The 17761-nt window shown below is 50.9% G+C and overlaps 1 protein-coding gene across 1 annotated transcript in view; it reads right to left on the minus strand.

Moving 5' to 3' along the window:
• Nucleotides 1-1944: 1944 nt before the first annotated feature.
• TMEM88B (transmembrane protein 88B) overlaps nucleotides 1945-17761 on the minus strand; it is a 33020-nt gene continuing 17203 nt past the window's right edge. The window contains exon 2 of the mRNA XM_014610104.3: nucleotides 1945-3773. Within this exon, the coding sequence (XP_014465590.1) occupies nucleotides 3504-3773 (270 nt within the window). The 3' untranslated portion in view covers nucleotides 1945-3503. The remainder of the gene's footprint in view (nucleotides 3774-17761) is intronic.

The following is a 17761-nucleotide window of genomic DNA, read 5'->3' on the forward strand; positions in this document are numbered from 1 at the left end:
CTGTGGTCTGCAAACCCCTGGGACTATGTCTAAGTGTTCATAAAAGATGACTATGATCAATTCAAAGGGGCCCACACCTCCATTTGAAATTTCCAAAGGGGTCTGCACCTCCATTTGAAATTTTTTAGGGGTCTGCAAATGAAAAAAGGCTGAAAACCACTGGGCTAGGAGATGAAAGATGCTTGATCCGTGCACAAGTGATGGAGGAGTTTCAGGCACCAGATGTCCAGTGATAGGAGATAGACCAACCTGGGCAGCAGGGAGACATCTGCTGAGGAACAGAGGTGATACCAACCCTTCAGGGTGCAGCCATGCAGTCTGCGGAGGATGCTGGTCTGGGACCAGAGTGTGATGGACCAAACCCTGGCTCAGGGCAGAGGCCTGGGTATTCAGCATCTGGGGTATTTCCATGGCAACACGAAGAGAAGGCTTTGTGCAGCTCTTTAGCTGAGTGCCTACCATGGGGAGGCCAGAGACTCCAGTGTCACTCTTACGTCTGCTTGCCCAGAAGAGTTTTCCATCTATTGACTCCTCTGTGAAATCCTATGAAATATGAACTTTCATTTCTACCCAGGAGAACTTTTACAATCTTTTCTCCAATGCCTGATGAAGGGTGTTTGTGCCTGAAAGCTTGCCATTAAAGAATTTTTTTTGCAAACATCTTGCTGGTCTAATAAAAGACCAGCTCTCTACTAAGAGTGCTGATTGCCTTTTCCTCTAGACCAATACGGCTACAACCTGGATACCTGACACTCCTACGTTGTCATTTGAAGCCCCAGGTAGAGAACTGCCCTGAATCACAGAGCAGGGGGTGACTCCTTCCCTGCAGCCCCAGGGCAGCAGCAGGGGGTTGAGTCTCCCTAGGAATCAGGTGGCGCAGACAGGTAAATTTAACCTCACCCCCTAGATGTCCTATGTTGCCCCTGAGTGCGTGGGAAGCAGAGGGGGTGGGGATTAGCCACCTAAATGGCAGGCCCACTCTGCCTGCCTCCATAAAAGCAGCAGAAGAACAATAGGAGGCTGCGGCTGGGGCCCAAAGTGGCAGAGTGCTCTGACGTGAACCACCCACCCGACGTTGGAGCTTAAAATTACAGCTTTCAGCCCCAGCCACCCACCCTAGTGTCTGCCTGTGAGGATGTGCAGGCCCCTCCTTCCCCGGTGCACACGGTCGGGCATGTCCTTGCTGCCTTCCTGGCACCACCTGGGTAGGTTGCAGAGTGACTCCAATGTGTTGAGATGGGACAAATGCCCAGCCTGGCCCATCTCTGCTGATGGCACTGGCCGAGGGTGGGGGATAACAGCTTAGCCCTCGCAGTGGGGTACGACTGCTAGGGCAAGCACAGGCCCCAGGGAGCTCTGCTGTGCGAGTTCCTTGGGACCCCAGCAAGGAAACTGGGAGCTGGGTCAGCAGGGATGATAGGGGACTCTGTGCCAGGCAGGGTGGGGGGGATTATGGCAGCGGTCTGCCTAGGCTTTGGTTTTACAGCATGGATGGGGTGGTTCAGATCATTTCAAAGGCTCCGGGAACGATTCAGCAGGGGAAACACAGGCAGCCAAGTGTGCCTGCAAGAAGCCCTGCAGTCGGCAGATACAGGGTGACATGATCTCTAGCCCCCATCGGCCCGGGGCTGGAAACAGTTCCTTCACATGTTCATTGCAAATGGTTCCTATTCTCTCTGCAGATATCCCAGCTAGTCACATCAGTGCCCTTCCTCCTTTGCAACCCTTTTTGCAGGTTCCCTTCCATGCCCCCAACCCTGTCCTAGGCCATGTGCGGCTGCTGATGCCTGTCTGTTGACCGTGCATGTCCTGGGAGTGAGTTCGAGTTTCCCACTGAGTTTCCCATGAGACTGGACAGTCCCACCCCCACAATCCCCCCCACATGGTGTCCGGAGATGGGAGCAGGGCTTTGGGCCCCTCAAAGAATGAAAGCCAGGCCCGAAAGAAAACACACAAATTCTTGTTTAATATACAACAAGGGGCCTCGACGGCCCAGTCACGTTACAATGGGCACCGCACAGAAACTATCTGTATAGTTGCTGCTCAGACAGCATGAAGAGAGGCCTGCGGGCAGGACCCCAATGTGAGCTTTATTTATACATCAGCACTTGACAGGGTCACGTTTGACAGACAGAAGAACAACAGCGACTGGGAATACATGGCTTCCAGTGAGCAACGTCACGCAGCATAGAAGGACCCTCCCAGCCCAGTGACTTGAGCGCCCTGGTGCCCGGGGTGGGTCAGAGAATAGAGAATTATGCACCAAGCTGACATGCTTCCCCCCCACACACACGCATGTGTGCACACAAACATGTGCTCACTACATCTGGGGACTGAGTGACACTGCTGAAGTCTACAAAGGCTCCAAGAGTCTCATTGGCTTTACCTGGGCATTGGGCCCTTTGCATGTCCTACCATGTCAGGTGCGGGAAGGAGAGTCAGGTTGTATCGCTCAATGCAAATGCATGGCCCCTTTCAGAAGAAGCTTCCTCAGGTGCAAGGTGCAAGCCGGAGAGCTCTGGAGATGAAGCACACCCACGTGCCTGCAGGTGTCATGGATCTCAGCAAGGCAACTGTCCATGCCGGCGTGCTCTGCACGGGGCAGTGCCGTCTCTGCGGCCAGTTGGCACAGACTGAGAATATTGCAGATCGGAGAGGGCCAGTGCCACAGCAGCATGCAGGGGCAAACCTCATCCTCCAACAGACCATCAAGCAGCTGTCAACTTGCAATAGTCACCACCAACACATCAGGCTTGGTAGCACGCCCGTGGCGGGGAAGACCCCCCAGCCTGGGATTAACACCTCAAGCCACTTGGCCCCTGTTAAGACTAAAAGGGATGTATTCACCATGACAGACAGCGAAGGAAGCGGCTTGGCAAAGCAGGGCAGACATTGAGTGTGCAGCAATGTAGTAGCTCCTGGGTGTCATATAGGCGCAGATTCACAGGTACCTTGGGAGGGGACCAGAGGCTTGGCAGCCACAGGGGGGTCTAGGGTGGGGAAGCCTCGATGGACTCCTCCTGACTGGCTGGGTCTTACCTGGGGGCCCCGTTTGCTTTCTCCAAGGCCTGCAGTGCAGTCAGCAGCCCTTCCCACCACAGCTCAGTCCAGATCAAGGCTCAGAGGGACCCAGCGCTAGGCAAAACAGGCCACCCCAGCAGAAGCCACAGGGTCTGGCCATGCCCATCTGCCTCACTGGATGGAGAATCCCCATTTCTGCTTGCTGTCAAGCAAGCCCTGGCTCTTCAGGATCACTTCAGATGCGACTGGCCCCGTGTAAGGAGAGCCTCTCCTTTGTGCTTTTCCACCACCACAGGAAGAGCCCTGCTAATGCTTCCAGGTGTAGACGCAGCTACAGGGAAGGGGTTACTATGGAGCTGCCTATGTTCTGGCCTTTCGGCAAGCCGAGAGCCTCCGCCTATGAGGGCTCCAGGTGGTGACTTTGGGTGCGTGGCAGGGGTGGTTGGTGCGTCGGGCAGGACGGGGGCACCGGTGCGGTGGGCTCAGACCCAGGCCTTCACTTGGGTGTTCCACTCCCTGGCGCAGCCGCAGAGCCCGCCCTCCTCGTACCACCGCCACTTCACCCCCTTGTACACGGCCCTGGAGTAGGGCTGGAAGCACATAAAGAGGCGGAGGTGCCGAGCCAGGCTGCAGTAAATGGCCATGGCCACCACAATGAGTGGGGACATGATGACGAAGCCGAGGATGATGAGGGCGGAGGAACTGTTGTCGTCCAGGATGGTTTTGCAGTAGTAGGCGTCGGAGTGCAGCACCTGCCGGAGAAGGGAGAAAGGGCAAAGCATGTCAGAAACTGGCAGGGGAAAGCAGCCAGGCTGGAGTCTGAGTGAAAGCCCAGGGCAGAGCGAGAGCCACACAAGCATCCAGGAACAAGCCCAGTGCCCCCGTGATGAACAAGACAGAAGTTGACAAAAGGATGCTCAAATGCACGAGTTGGCAGAAGGATGCTCAGATGCATGGGAATCAGGAAACAGCAGCTCTGTGCTTGCTGAGTAACAGAGACAAGGAAGATCCCTCCTCCCATGAGGGCAGCAGGGATCCAACAGATCCGTATCACAGCAACACCTACTGCCCCTTGCTGCAACCAGGGCCCACGGAGCTACGTGCTGTCCAGACCCACCCAAAGAGGTTATAACCTCAATGCCGAGCCCTGGGACCAGCCCTCCACTTTTCCAAGGCAAGGCTGGGCTGCCACGTGAGGCTCCCAGTCCTTGTTTGATCAGGCTTTTCATTAATCTGCCATCGCTGCAAGGCAGGGGCCCTGCCGACAGACAGCAGAGTGGGAACTGATAATTATATTGAGTCACCCGTAATAATATAGTGTAATATTTGCTGCAGTGATGTGGGTGGTACGAGCACACTGACAATTAGAGCAAACTAAATAATGTGCAGCCAGATCTTCTCCTCATTGGAAAAGGTAGCTCTGAAGTGATGGCTGTAGCCTGGTGCTCAGGAACTCTTAATCTTTCAGTCCCCCCTTTGACACAGGCTTTCTGGGTAAGTCTGAGTCACCGCAGATCTCAGCCTGCTGCTCATGCATTGCACCCTTGCTTTCCACTCAATCTCTTCCCACCCATCTGTAAGATCCTCCAGGCCAGGAGTGTCTTCCATGGGGTAATTCAAGAAATGTTTTTTGCAAAAACTCTTGTCGGTCTAATAAAAGATATCATCTCTACTACAAATCTGATGGCGTAGACACGCAAAGTCCAGCACAATACAAACCCCATTATTGTTACAGTCTCCAAGCCCTAATGTAATACCCATCCGCATCACAACTGAAGTTCCAAGTCCAGATGTTTCTGCTCAAGCAGCTGATACAGGTTTCTCCTGCTTTCTCTGCTCAGACACTTCTCTTGCTTTGATGGTGTCCAGCAAAAGCAATCAGCAGGTAAAAGAAAGAGACTGTATTTGCACCATGCAGTGTTAGGAGCAATATATGAAATATAGGGAAGGAAATGAAATGTGTTAGCTCAATGCCCAGCTGCTGCTGCCTTGTCTGTGCACCGTCCTCTCAACTATCCATGCAAAGGAAGAAGAGCCCAGCTGGCAGACTCCTTGCACCTATGGGAAGAGCTGGCTTGTACCCCCAATCTGCGCTCACAATCCCTTCTTGAGGCCTGACATCTTAGAGCCGGAAGCCCTTGACTTTAAGTACAAAGAGGAACTCCTGTTTGTACTTGTATACAAACAGGAACATCTATCTAATGGCCCCGTTGGAGCTGAAAGCAATGGGCTAGCTCAGTATCCCATCGTCGTCATTCCTTATCTCTCGTGTCCTTAAACGAACACTGTCAAGTCACAGGAGATGCGCAGTTTAAGTGACGGATGGACAAGTTTTTACCAACTTAGCCCACGTGGCCTCGAAAGGGGACAATCGTGTAAGGGGCCACTTTGTTCTCGAAGCTGTTGCAGGCGGGTACAGAGGGGTCTATGCTCTGTGTGCTCTCTCCCTCTCTATGGGAGACTTTGGTTACTTCTTGCTGTTGCTTTTCCTTCCCCTAAAAGCAAAAAGCCTGAACCTACGCTCTTGTCTTTTGTATGTGAAAAAGGTCACTGCTTGGGCACAGTAATTTCACAGCGGGGGAAGAAAAGCAGCATTCCCGGAGAGGTCCCAAAGCAGGCTGGCTACTAGCCAGCCCACAACAGCTACTGCAAATCCTCTCCGGCACTAGGCTGCCACGTCTCAGTCAAGCTCAGACCCATCGTCAGGCGTGGGGTCAGGCTGGTAAAGACCACTGGGGTCTCTCTCCCCATGTACTAGGGTGGACTGTGGATCCTCTCAGCCTAACTTACCGACCACATTCCCTGCCATTGCAAAAGCCAAGGCACCAGCAGTGCCCTTGTCTCATCTGCTATCCTCATTGGCCGCTTTTTTGCTTGTATTAGGTGCTTTGTGGCTGTGCTGTGCGACAGAGCACGTGTTCAACTGAGGCTTTAGGAAAGACCTAACTTGGGACTGCAGAGGACTGGGCTCTGTGACCACAGGGCTCCTCCGGTCCTCTGCCTGCATAAGGCACACATGTGCGAGAAGAGGTGGTTGGATCCACGCTGAGTGCAGCATTAGTGCAGAGCTGTTGGCTAGCTGGGGGTGAGAGACGCTTTTCTCTAGGACTGCTCAGGGAGCACTATTGCTAACCCAAGATTGGAGCAATTCATCCCTGTTAAAACACCACTGACCTCAGGGCTCGCTCAATTTACATAACTCCCAGGGGGCCTTGGAGCTAACGTGCTTCGATTGCTTTGAGAAACGCGACGTGCAATGCAAGCGCTAATTAGAATTGGAATTAAAAGCTATGCTGCGGGCTGATAAATCCTTCCCTTCCTCTTCAGTGCTGTGGCAGCTCATCCCAGTAACTGAGCCAGGCGACAGCTTTGCAAGCAAAAAACCCCCAACAAGCTTAAACTAAAATAAAAAGAAAGCTCAAGCAATCCAAAGGGAGCCAGAGCCTTCCCTATTCCTCTCTGAAGAAGACTTTCAGATGAGCCCACCTCCGGACTGGCTCTTTCCTCACGGTGCCAACGCGCAGGTCTCGCTGGAAAGTTGTGCTTCGTACAGAGCCCTTTCTTCACCCTCTGCTTTACTGACCTCTCTAAATCTCTCTGACAATTCATTTTCCACGGCACACGATTCCACAGCATCCCTGCCTCTTGTCCATGCCTCCTGCCTCGACACGCCGAGCTGAACGGCTCATTTTACGGCTTTCATCTCGGCCCCGGTAGCTGACGACCTTCTCGTATAATTAACGCAGAATTAATAGAGTGGAGGCTGGGGACGGAGGAGAGAAAGGGCGTTTTCAGAGGATGGCTGCCGGGAATGATGGCAAGGGTCATTAATTGCTGTTGACAGGGCTCACAGACACAGCCCCGCTCTCTGTCCCCCTCCCCACCCCAGCTCCAAAGCAGCAGCCACTGGAAAGCAGGTTTTGGACCCAGCCAAGCAAGAAATTAGAAATCAGCCGGTGCCCCAGCCACCGGCTCTCCGAAAGGTCGCAAGTTCTGAACTGTTTCACAAGCCGCTTGGTTTTCTGCCTGGTGCCTTCGATGTAGCGTCCATGCCTCCTTGCTGGGGCTGCGTTCCCCCTGAAAGGCCACTGCATTCCAGCTCCAGGGGCCGTGCTTAATGCTGATGTGACCACCTGTTTCAGCATCTCTTGTGCTAGAGAAGAGACGGCGGCTTTCACAGCCAATAGAGATGGTGTCTTTCACCAGCAGAGCCTGTAAGTCTCTCTGACTCCCTAATTCCCAGATGGAGCAACACAGTTGCTTCCAAACACAAGTGCTCTCCTTAAGGTCTGGCTTCGGGGAGATAGAGCAAGGGGTCCAGGACACAGCACAGCTGGACACACAGGGTCAATAGAAAGCCTTGTTCTCAAAGGAGTTGCAACCAGTCGCCCCATAAACAGGTGTGAAGCAGGGAATTTTAAGCTCAGGGCATGTCCCTCAAGACCAAGTTGCAAAGTTTATAGTAAGACATGAGCCAAAAGGTATTAACCAAATGCTCCGAGCTTTCGCTGCTTGGAAAAACAGGCCTATATCCTAACATCCCCTGGTTTTGGTTTTGCTCGTGCCAAACTGTCACGTTAAAACAGGTTAAAAAAAAATCTATGCCTCTCACTGCTTCTTATTACTCAGACCTGGCCTGAATGCATCGTAAGGTGAAAATTGGCCATCTTTCAAGACAGGAGGATTGGGGAACTGATAGGCTTCGGACCAACTGCACTCATGTGTTTATTAAGGGGAGGGAAAGCCTTTGTTTCAAGAACTAAAACATTCACCTGTTCTTTTTGCGCAGGCCATAAACCGGACATCAAATAAAACTGCCTGGATTCAAGCTGTAACATTGCGAGAAGAAACAAAATGCAAACAGCAACTTCTGGACCCTCCTTACCGATGAGGGAAGAACTGAGGAGAAGGATGCAGCTTTTCCTTCCACCCTTTGAATGACTGTTTATAGAAAACCTCATCAACTTCCTTCCCGGATATCACCACCATCAAGTGTTTTCCCTGCTAGTTTATCCCTGCTAGACCCAAGCAACCTCCCTAAACTCGGTAGCCTCCTTGTTTTGAAGCCAGAATCAAGTCTCTTCTGGATTCTCCTGCCAAGCCGGCTTGTCATTCAGCATCTTGTCTTCATTGCTGCTTGATCCTTGGCACAGAGAAAAAAGAGGTCTCAGTATGTGCAGCCTGCCCTCTCTTCCCCTCCCTTTCAAGACGGAGGACTGCGAAAGGGCACCAGTGCTTTTGTACCGCGGCCTGCCAGAAAGACAGCCTCCCTCTCCATATGCATATGTGTGGCTGGGATCCAGCTCACTACTGGGACGTTTTAAACAGGAACAGACTATTGTGCAATAATATTTACACAAAGCAATGCCAAATAAAGGAGCAGGGAAATAGTCATTGTCGCAATCCTGCACCGCAAAGTGCCCACCAATCTTTCTGCACTCAGGGCTGGGGGGAAAGCAGTTTCCAGTTTGCAGGAAAATTCATTTAAAGAAAAAAATCTGATTTTTCTCCAAATTGCATCAAAATGATAATTGTGCAACATTTCCCAAGAACCAGAAGGGCCCTGGGCTTCGTCTCTGTACTACTGCACCCCATCCACGGGTGACTTCCCAATCGCATGCCTGTTCTACCACGCACTGGCGTAGATGCTCAACAGCATATTACTGAAATACCATGCAGGACAAGTCTCTGCCTCGTCCAGAGCAGTGCAGGTACCATGGGGTATGGCCCCAGGCAGTCTAGAGTCTCACATGATTGACTATAGTGTCCATATGGACATAGCTGAGTGACCACAGTCAATATGGCTTTGCTCTCATCTTGGCTAGGCCAACTCACATGCTCTGCTCACACTTAAGTGGTGATCTCCTGAGTGAACTCTGTGGGTCAACACAGCCTGTGATATCTCTGGGTTGGCCCAATTCAGGCAGAATACCACTTGGCAATGTCATTACTCTCAATATGCCCATCCTCTGCCCAACTGCCTCTTCTGTATGTCCTATGCAAAGGTAGGGGGTGGCTTCATTATATTTGGTTCATTGCAAAAAAATGATGATAAAAGATCCAGAGATGATCTCTCATTTCATTGCAAACCAGAGCTTAGGCTGGCTTTACAGAGATTGCACTGGGAACAAAGCATGGCTCAACATCACCTTCATTAGCAGAAGTGTAACAGGTATAATGACTGGGTATACTTGGGTATAATGTTTATACTGGGGGTGTGATGAGATCCCGAAGGCCTATCACCCAAGCGCTGACAGTCTTTCAATGCCTCATCTATGTGGCAGTAGGAGAGGGCACTGGTGAAGGAAAGGGGTGACTATTTTTTGGTTAAGGCCAAGAATTTCCGTCTTTGCCCGTCTTTGCCTCCAACATGAATTTAGATCCACCAGTTGGTGCTGGATTGAGAGCCCAAGACTGTGACGTCTTCTGCAGAGTCACAGACCGTGGACAGCAATGTTGTTAGCCTCACAGTAGCACTGAGCAGCCCCGGCTGAGATGAAGGCCCTGTTGGGCTGGGGGCTATCCACACGAATAAGGAGTGAGCATCCCTGAATCAAAGTTTATAATCTAAATAGTGTTGGAGTGATGCTGTAGCTGTGATGGCCCAGGAAATAGGTTTAGGAAATCTAAATAGGCAAAGCAAGCAGGGGATGGGAGAAAGGTTGGATTGCCGAGTGGGAACCAAGGCACAGAAATTAAGTGACTTGCCCAAGGTGAACATCTTGCCTTCAGCAGACTTTAGGTCAAGTCTTAAGTGACACTGCAGACTTCCCTCTACTTGTGGGTTAATTGTGCTGGCAGTGGCTGGTAGGGGAGCTTTGTAGCCTAGAAACTTTTCCTAAAAGAGCTGGATTGTGATCTAATTCCCCCACATGGCCCCCTGTCCCAGGGGCCATGTACAATGAGCCGAGCTGTCAGCAGGCCAAAAAACTATCACTTTGCTTTACCAGTAGTCAGGCCAGAAGAATTGCAAGCAGGGGACATGCACATAATGGTCTAATTAAACTGCTAATCTAACAAGTGTCACAGCCTTTGGGCAATAACTCAGGCTTGGCCAGCAGCCTGGAGATTAAATAAATACAAAGACAGGAAGCCTCCTATGAACCAGGAACCTGGAGATACATTTGTGTTAGCACTCCTTTTTCTTTACTTGGTTTGGGCATTGCATGCACCATCTGCCTTCCTCGTTTCTCTCTGCAGCTACAGCACCAGGAATTGGGACAGTCTCTGCCCTGGAGAATTTGGGTTTAAAACAGGTGCCTTCAGTGATGTGGTGGAATGAGACTGCAGTAGCAAGAGGTGCTCCTCAATTCAATTACAATGGTGGTGCAATTCAAATGTGTTTTTCCTCCCCAAGGGTTCAAACATGCTTTGCAAGCAGAAATAAGAGCTACAGGAGGGCATCCGCTCACCCGCCTCTAGAAGGTAGCCACCTGCGAAGCAGAACAGTTGTCCATCAGTGATGGGACAAGGGACCAGAGCTATGTAGGCAGCAGGACTGTGTTGGCACAAGAACAAATGGATGCAAAGTGGCTACAAATAATGTTAGGCTGGAAATCAGATGAAGGTTTCTAACCATCAGAGCCACGAGGTGCTGGAACAGCCTCCCACAGGAGCAGTGGGAGCCAAATGCTGTAACCCCTTTCATGAAGAAGCTGGGATGGTTTATGAAGGGGATTATGTGAACTGGGTGTCTGTGACAGCAGGGGGCTGGGCCCACGGACTTAGATGCTTCCCTTCCAGTCCCATGGAGAACAAAGGATGGGAATCAGAGGGAAGCGGTACAAGAGTCAGGGCATTTCATAATGCCATTGCCCAGGGTTTTTATCATATTGCCCATCACCAGGCATTTGGGCAATGGAGCTAACTCTCCTCTTCCTATAGAAGTGCCCTTGGGTCTTCCAAGACCACACCACATGTAGACACGTGGCCCTTTGATGGGTCGCCTTTGATACTTCCAGCAGGACCCAGAGCTTCCTGTACAGTCTTTTATCCAAACTATTGACCGCCCTCCCTCCTGCCAGAGCTGGACTCAACTCAAGGAGCTACAGTGACACAAATCCTGGCCTTATTAGCCCTTCACACGCATACGTGTTCCCGGGCGGCACTAACCTATCCTTGCAGTAGGTTCCCATCTACAAATGCCTCCAAATGAAAGGATCTTGGCTACACAATTTATGGTGATGGGGGTTTGCTTTCAGGCTTTCCCTCTAGCTTGCTTCTTTGGCCTTTTGGCTAGGGGCAAGTGAGACTAGGGGGGCATCTGAACTCCAAGCCCTCCAGGGTTGTCTGATATAGGATGCCTGCCATGGAAGTGGGAGTATCTGAAGCCCCAGGCTCAAGAGTCTGGGAGGGAAGAGACTTGCTGATGGTAGCACCACACAGACCTGAATGATTGAGCTCTGCTCCATCAATAGAGTTTGGGACTGATTCACTAGATTTGGCCTGAGATACACGACTCTGCTAGGAACAGATCCCAAACCGGGTCCACAGCACAACAGCAGTATAACCACTCCCAACATTTCTGCAGCATCACAAGGTCACATGAAGCATCTAGGACGTACAGCAAGGTTGTAGCCAGTGTGGATGGGAAACAGCTCTGACCCACTGGCCAATCCTTCTGAACCGAAGGACATAATAACATCTCCATTGCACCACGATTTTTTTCCCCTCTCGATATTTTCATTCCTGTCCCCAGAAAACACCCTCATTAGAAGACATAATGTACTAGTTCCGGGTTGTCTTCACAGCTCAAGTCAAGTCTGATTAGCTCATTTGAATGTACATGATGAATATGTCAATTATTATTAGCTCACTCCTGCTAGGAAATGGCTTCAGCTGATTCTGCCTGGGGTCTGGAGGCCTAATAGAAATTGCCTTTTAATGTTTCTCTATTAATTCCAAGCTGTTCCGAATTCTCTGTATAGGAAAGGGGCAGGGGAGATACAAACAGGGCTTCCTGTTGTATGTAAGAGATCCCCTGTAGCTGAGAGCACCGAAGAGCAAAGCAGCTCAGCACCATGGCCCACTGCTGCAAGCGAGCTGCTTTCAGACTCTTCCTTGTGGGTCACAGCACAGGCTGGGAAGCTGCCATGTTCAGCCCAGTCCTGGTGAGAATCTCTTAGAGATGTGTAACACTGAACTGTGTGGCTGCACGTTACAATGACAGCTTTGAGCCCCTGCTCACACAACCCATCACAGGACCCTGAGAGAGGTCCCAGGTCAGAAGCAAGGGCTCTGGTAGGGCTGTGCTATATAGTTTCGAGATTAGAGAAAACAAAGAAGGCTAATGCAAGGCATGAGAGGCACTGGCTTGGTTCCCTGGGGACACGGGCATAGCAGGACTGCTTTGCTGTGTGGGAGACCCCGTACCCAAATAGCAGAGGATGCTACAGAACAGGATGGCTACACATGGGCAGGGCTGGTAGGGGCAACCCGGGCTGGAACCACAGTGTACGGGGTGTCAGGTGAGGGGCATCTGCAGAGCTCTGCATGGGAAACCAGAACTGGATGAGGAGAGGGTGCTGGGGGCACTGGCCGTGTGAGCTGCAGAGCTCTGGCCGAGGCCAGGAGACCATGAAGAGGAGCAAATTCAGCAAGACAGTAAAAAGAAACTGAATGCAGGACATATGTCCCCAAACTGATCCTCTGTGGGCCTCCGGTCCCCACCTTCTCAGGTCCCCTCTCCCCCACCTCCCGGGCAGGTCTTGTCTTACCAACCTCATCTCCTTTTACGATCATGTAACTCGCCACCTGGATAAGAGAGAGGAGGTCAGCATTGTATATTTAGACTTCCAAAAGGCCTTTGATCTAGTATCCCATGCATGGGAAAATTGGAAGATTGTGGGTTTAACTGCTCAACAGTCAGGCAGGTAGGAAGCTGGTTAGGACCCAGAGAGTCTTAATGAACTGCATCGTCCTGGCGAGAAGTGGCCAGTGGTGTCCCTGTGCATGGTCCAGTGCTTTTCAACATCTTTATCAATGATTTGGATGTGGCGGTGAAGAGCTCACTGGCCAAGTTTGTGGATGACAACAAGTTATGGGGAAGTGTGGTCACGCTTGAAGATAGGCTGCAGATACAGGTGGACCTAGACAGGCTGGCAGGTTGGGCAGATCGGAACCAGATGAAGTTCAATGTTGAGAAATGTAAAGTGCTTCCCCTGGGGATGATCATCTCCCAGCACACTTACAGGCTTGGGGGCACCAAACTGACCAGCACCACAGATGAAAAGGACCCGGGGGTAATAATAAACCACAGTATGAATATGAGCTGGCCGTGCGATGCTGCAGCCAGCAGGGCAAACAATACCCTGGCATGCATCGATCGATGCATCTCCAGCAAAACCAAGAAAGTGATTCTCCTGCTTTACTCGGCATTGGTGAGACCACAGCTGGAGTACTGCGTCCAGTTCTGGGTGCTGCACTTCAACAAGGACGTGATAAAGCTGGAAAGAGTCCAGAGGAGAGCCACCCGTGTGATCAGAGTCTTATACGGCAAGCCGTAAAAGGAAAGGCTGAGGGACCTGGACTCTTCAGCCTGAAAAAGAAAAGGCTGAGAGGGGACTTGGTGGCAGCTTACTTCAACATCAGGAGAATACATCAAGGGCTCGGCAAACAACTATTTACCAGGGCACCCTTGGGGAAAACCAGAAGTCATGGTCACAAACTCCTGGAAGACTGTTTAGGCTCAACATTAGGAAAAACTTCTTCACCGTCAGGGTGTCCAGACTGTGGAATAAGCTCCCTCCAGAGGTGATACAATCACCTACCCTGGAAATCTTCAAGAGGAGACTGGACAGTCACCTTGGTGGGGTCCCCTGACTCCAGCTGTCTTTCCTGCCTGGTGCAGGGCTCTGGACCCCATGATCTTCCAAGATCCCTTCCATCCCCTTACAATCTCTGAATCTATGAATCCCCTTAAGCTGCATCCTCTCAACCAGTGAGGCCAGTCATGCCGTCTCTGGGAATGTTTTGCCACCTAGGTATTTGTGTGCAGAGCTAACCCTGCCCAGAGCTGTGCAAGTGCCAGGTGAGACCTGGCAACAATTGCCCGGGGACCCTGGCTCACCGCCCCCAGGGCAGCAGGAAAAGAACTGGGATTCTCTGGGTGACAGCCGGACTCTGCTGTGCTCCTGGGGTCCTGCTGGTATAGGCTGTCCCTTCCTAAGGGCGGGTGATAGAGGTACAGTCCAGCTGGTGAGAAAGCATAGGAGCTCCATGATGTTCTTGCATTCGCTGGCGCCAGCCATCACAGAGGAGAGGAGAGAGGAGGACTAGTCAGACCAGAGTTAAGGTTAAACAAGCCCATCACTAAAGAAGCCCTTCTCAGAGGTCCCAGCCAAGGCTGGTGCTCGGATGGCAGCCTCTGACTGACCCGGAAGGTCATTTTTGCCCATGCAAAGGCCAAGGTTTCTGCATGCAATATTTCCCCCACATCCCCTGTTGCTATGATAACCCGCTCCACCCCAGCTCCTCTCTATCTGCAGGCAGCAGCAGCCGCAATAAAGCCAAGTGCCAGCTTTGCCTGTGGGGACTGCAGAACTGGTGTGTGAAAGAGTAAAACTTGAAGCCTAATGGTAAATGCAATAATAATAATTGATACCGAGGATGATATTAGTGCCCCTGTCTGAACTGAGCTTTGGCCTCTGTAGCGACAAGACAACAACATTAGCCTCCGGGCAGACAGAGGAGGATGTTGCTTTGCAAATCACATTATCTCTCCGAGGCAACTAGATGGTAAGAAGGCAGAGGAACTGGGCTATATTTCTGGACTCCCAAGCTAAGTCATGCTTGCGATCAGGATGAAGCTATCCGAATGCTTGCTATGTTTCTGTGGAATATAGAAGCACAGATCCTGAACTCGCTACTCAGACCAAGTAGCCCCTTCCTGAACTGATCTCAGCAGGGTTATTTCAAGTACAGGAGGGAATCCGACAGATGTTGCGAAGCAGTGGCTGAACACCAAAATCAGGGCGGAAAAATTCAGATTGAACCAAAACAGAAAACGTGCCAAGTTTTCATCCAAATTAAAAGCTCCAGATGCTGCATTTCAGAGCGGCCAGAACGGTTTCATTCAACCCCAAGAGAAACATTTCCATTTGTTTTCAGGGTATTTCACCCTCTTTAAAACCCTCTCAGGGTATCCTTTCAGGGTATTTCACCCTCGTTTTTCCTTTAACTGCAGGTCAATACTGGAAGGACAAAGCTCCCAAAGGAAAAGTCCCCAAGTTATGTTTGGAGAAGAATGAAAGAAGTGGAGATATCCAAAAGCCCCCCCGCCCCACTTCTTTTTCCATCCAAAATGTTTCACCAAATAATGGACAACCTAATCCATTTAGGAGCTTTAATGAATAGCACTCAACAGGACTCTTGGCTTCACGGCTATCTGGGTGAGATATCTCCATAAAGAAAGACTTGTTCAAAGGGTCTGGAGGTAATTTTCATGCACTCTCCTCCTGTACTGGCGTCTCTAAGCAATGGATCTAACTGGGACTTGCTCTCCACTCCTTTTTTGCTCTTGCACACACCGATGACCTCCGTCTTCACCTGGGCTGCACCCTATCTTTTATCTCCTAGTCTTGAAGCCATGGAAACTTTCACAAACAGCTTGAAGCCACTAAAACCCACCGCTGTTTTGAAGGCAGCTAGTGGGATGCCTGCTCTCACCTTGCAGGCTTCCCAGCTCTGATCACACAAGGGTGTAGTCAGAAGCTGACAGGGAGCAGGAAGGATGGGCAATAAGAAAGACGAAGCAGAAGATGGCCCCTCCAACCAAAACCTGGCAGGCTTGCCCACTGCAGCAGGAGAGGCTGGACCACTGATGATTTGATACCTGGTGACCAACATGGCAGATCCCGTAGTGCAGATCCATGCTCAGTCGCACAGGCAGCCTGCTTTCCTGCGTGCCCAATTACCGCTTGCTCTGCCTTGCCTTCTGAGGCAGTTTATTTTCGCAGCTCCTGCCAAGCGGATGCCTCTCAGAGATGCTGTCAGAAGAATAAAGCTAATGAGAAGAGCAGAGGAAGAGCATCCCGGACACTGGCCTCAGCAAAGCCTCAGTAAAACAAGAGAAAACAGGGCAGAGTGCACCCTGCATTGAATTAAAAACTGAAAGAGAAAGGGTAATTTCCCAAGCCCTGAGTGCAAGAGAAAAGCTAGTGATCTAAATTAGGACGTGTGACATTGGCAGCCCTGCTTCCAAGTCAGAAACATCATCTCTGGGTTATTACTGGATGGCTCTGGCCCCATAAACAGAACTAATTGACAAGCAAACTGCAGGAGTTGCAACAAGCAGAGAGGGGGGCATGAACCCTACCAGGATCAGGGTGTGGGTGCAGAGAAAGGCTGGGTTTGGACACCGTTAGGAGCTCGCTGGCCTTGTAGAAGTGGACGGAGGGCACCCTTAAGTCTGCAGCGCTGCTTGGAGCACCGAAAGGAGCTAGGAAATGCCGAGGGAAACACTTCTCGTATGAACACTTTGAGCTCTGTTTCCACCTCGACTCAAGACATCCAGCAGCAGCCAGGAAAATAGGAGACCAGGAGCAACAACGCATTCAGGTACTGTAGTGATGTGTGTGGGACAGGAACTAATGGAAGGGGGTAAAACATAAAAAAAGAAGTTAATTCAAGATATCAGAATGAGCCAAAGGTTTTCAGGCCTGGGAATGTGACTGGCCAGGGTTTCTGATTGCTTCCTGGAACAATTTGCTGGAGAGTCCGAACTGGAGGGTCCAAAAACAAACACCCAAAGAAGGACACAATAAGTGCCTGTGTGGGAACGAGCCTAGCTGGGATCCACCAGCGTGGGTTTAACAAGGCAATCCCCCAGCACACAGAGCCTTTGGCTAATTATGTTCCTACTTTAATCATTGACAACCCAACCCTTTCAGGAGCTCTGCTGAGTAACTCAGCAGGCCTGCTGGGCTGCTTAGCTGGCTGCGTAAGCTCGACCATCCGTTCCATACCAGGTCCTTAATAAAGGCTTCTCTCAGTGGGACTAGAAACACCGTGTTCACACGTGTCGAAGGGCTGATGTTTCGTCTGATCTAAGCCATGAATCTAACTGGCATGTTGTTCATAAGCTGTCAGACCTGTGTTCCTCTCCTAAGGTCTGTGATCTCCATCTCTGGGTTGCACCCTTTCACCTCCTGGAGTTGTTCTTAGAAAGTGGCTTGCAATCCATTAAGGCTTCCAACCAAATGGTTTAAGCCATCAAAACCCCAAACTATTTTGAAAGGAACCAGAAGACTGTTTGCTTTCACTTCCCGGGGTTCCCAGCTGCCGGATCTGATTCTCTCTTTCCTCCCATGACACCTTTTGTAGCAGGTCACCTCCATAGTTCATTGGCTTGAATACAGAAAGACAATGTCTAGCTGGTTGCTGCTTGTATGTCCTGCAAGCTGCTTTTGTGCCCTGTCCATCCCTACTAATTTAAGGACCACAAGTGTGCTGGTACTGGTCGCCAGTACACAAAGTCACTGGGGCTGTTGGTTTTATTGGCAAAATATCAGCAAGAGTGAAGGCTCTTCAGGAGAGAAATCACTGGGGAATCTAGGCCCAAGCCTGGATCCTAGACAAAAGCAGGTCGCCTTTCACAGGAGTTTTAATTCCAGCAGCTTCCAGCTGGGCTTCTTCATCGCCATTTCTCATCCCCTGGTCAAGGATGCTGGGCTTGGATATGCAGTTTTTGTACGTGGCTGTGCAGATGAAGAACAAACTCGCAAAATGCTTTTGGGAAGGT

The sequence above is a fragment of the Alligator mississippiensis genome, chromosome 13, assembly GCF_030867095.1.
Source record: "Alligator mississippiensis isolate rAllMis1 chromosome 13, rAllMis1, whole genome shotgun sequence".
Taxonomy (NCBI): Eukaryota; Metazoa; Chordata; order Crocodylia; family Alligatoridae; genus Alligator; species Alligator mississippiensis.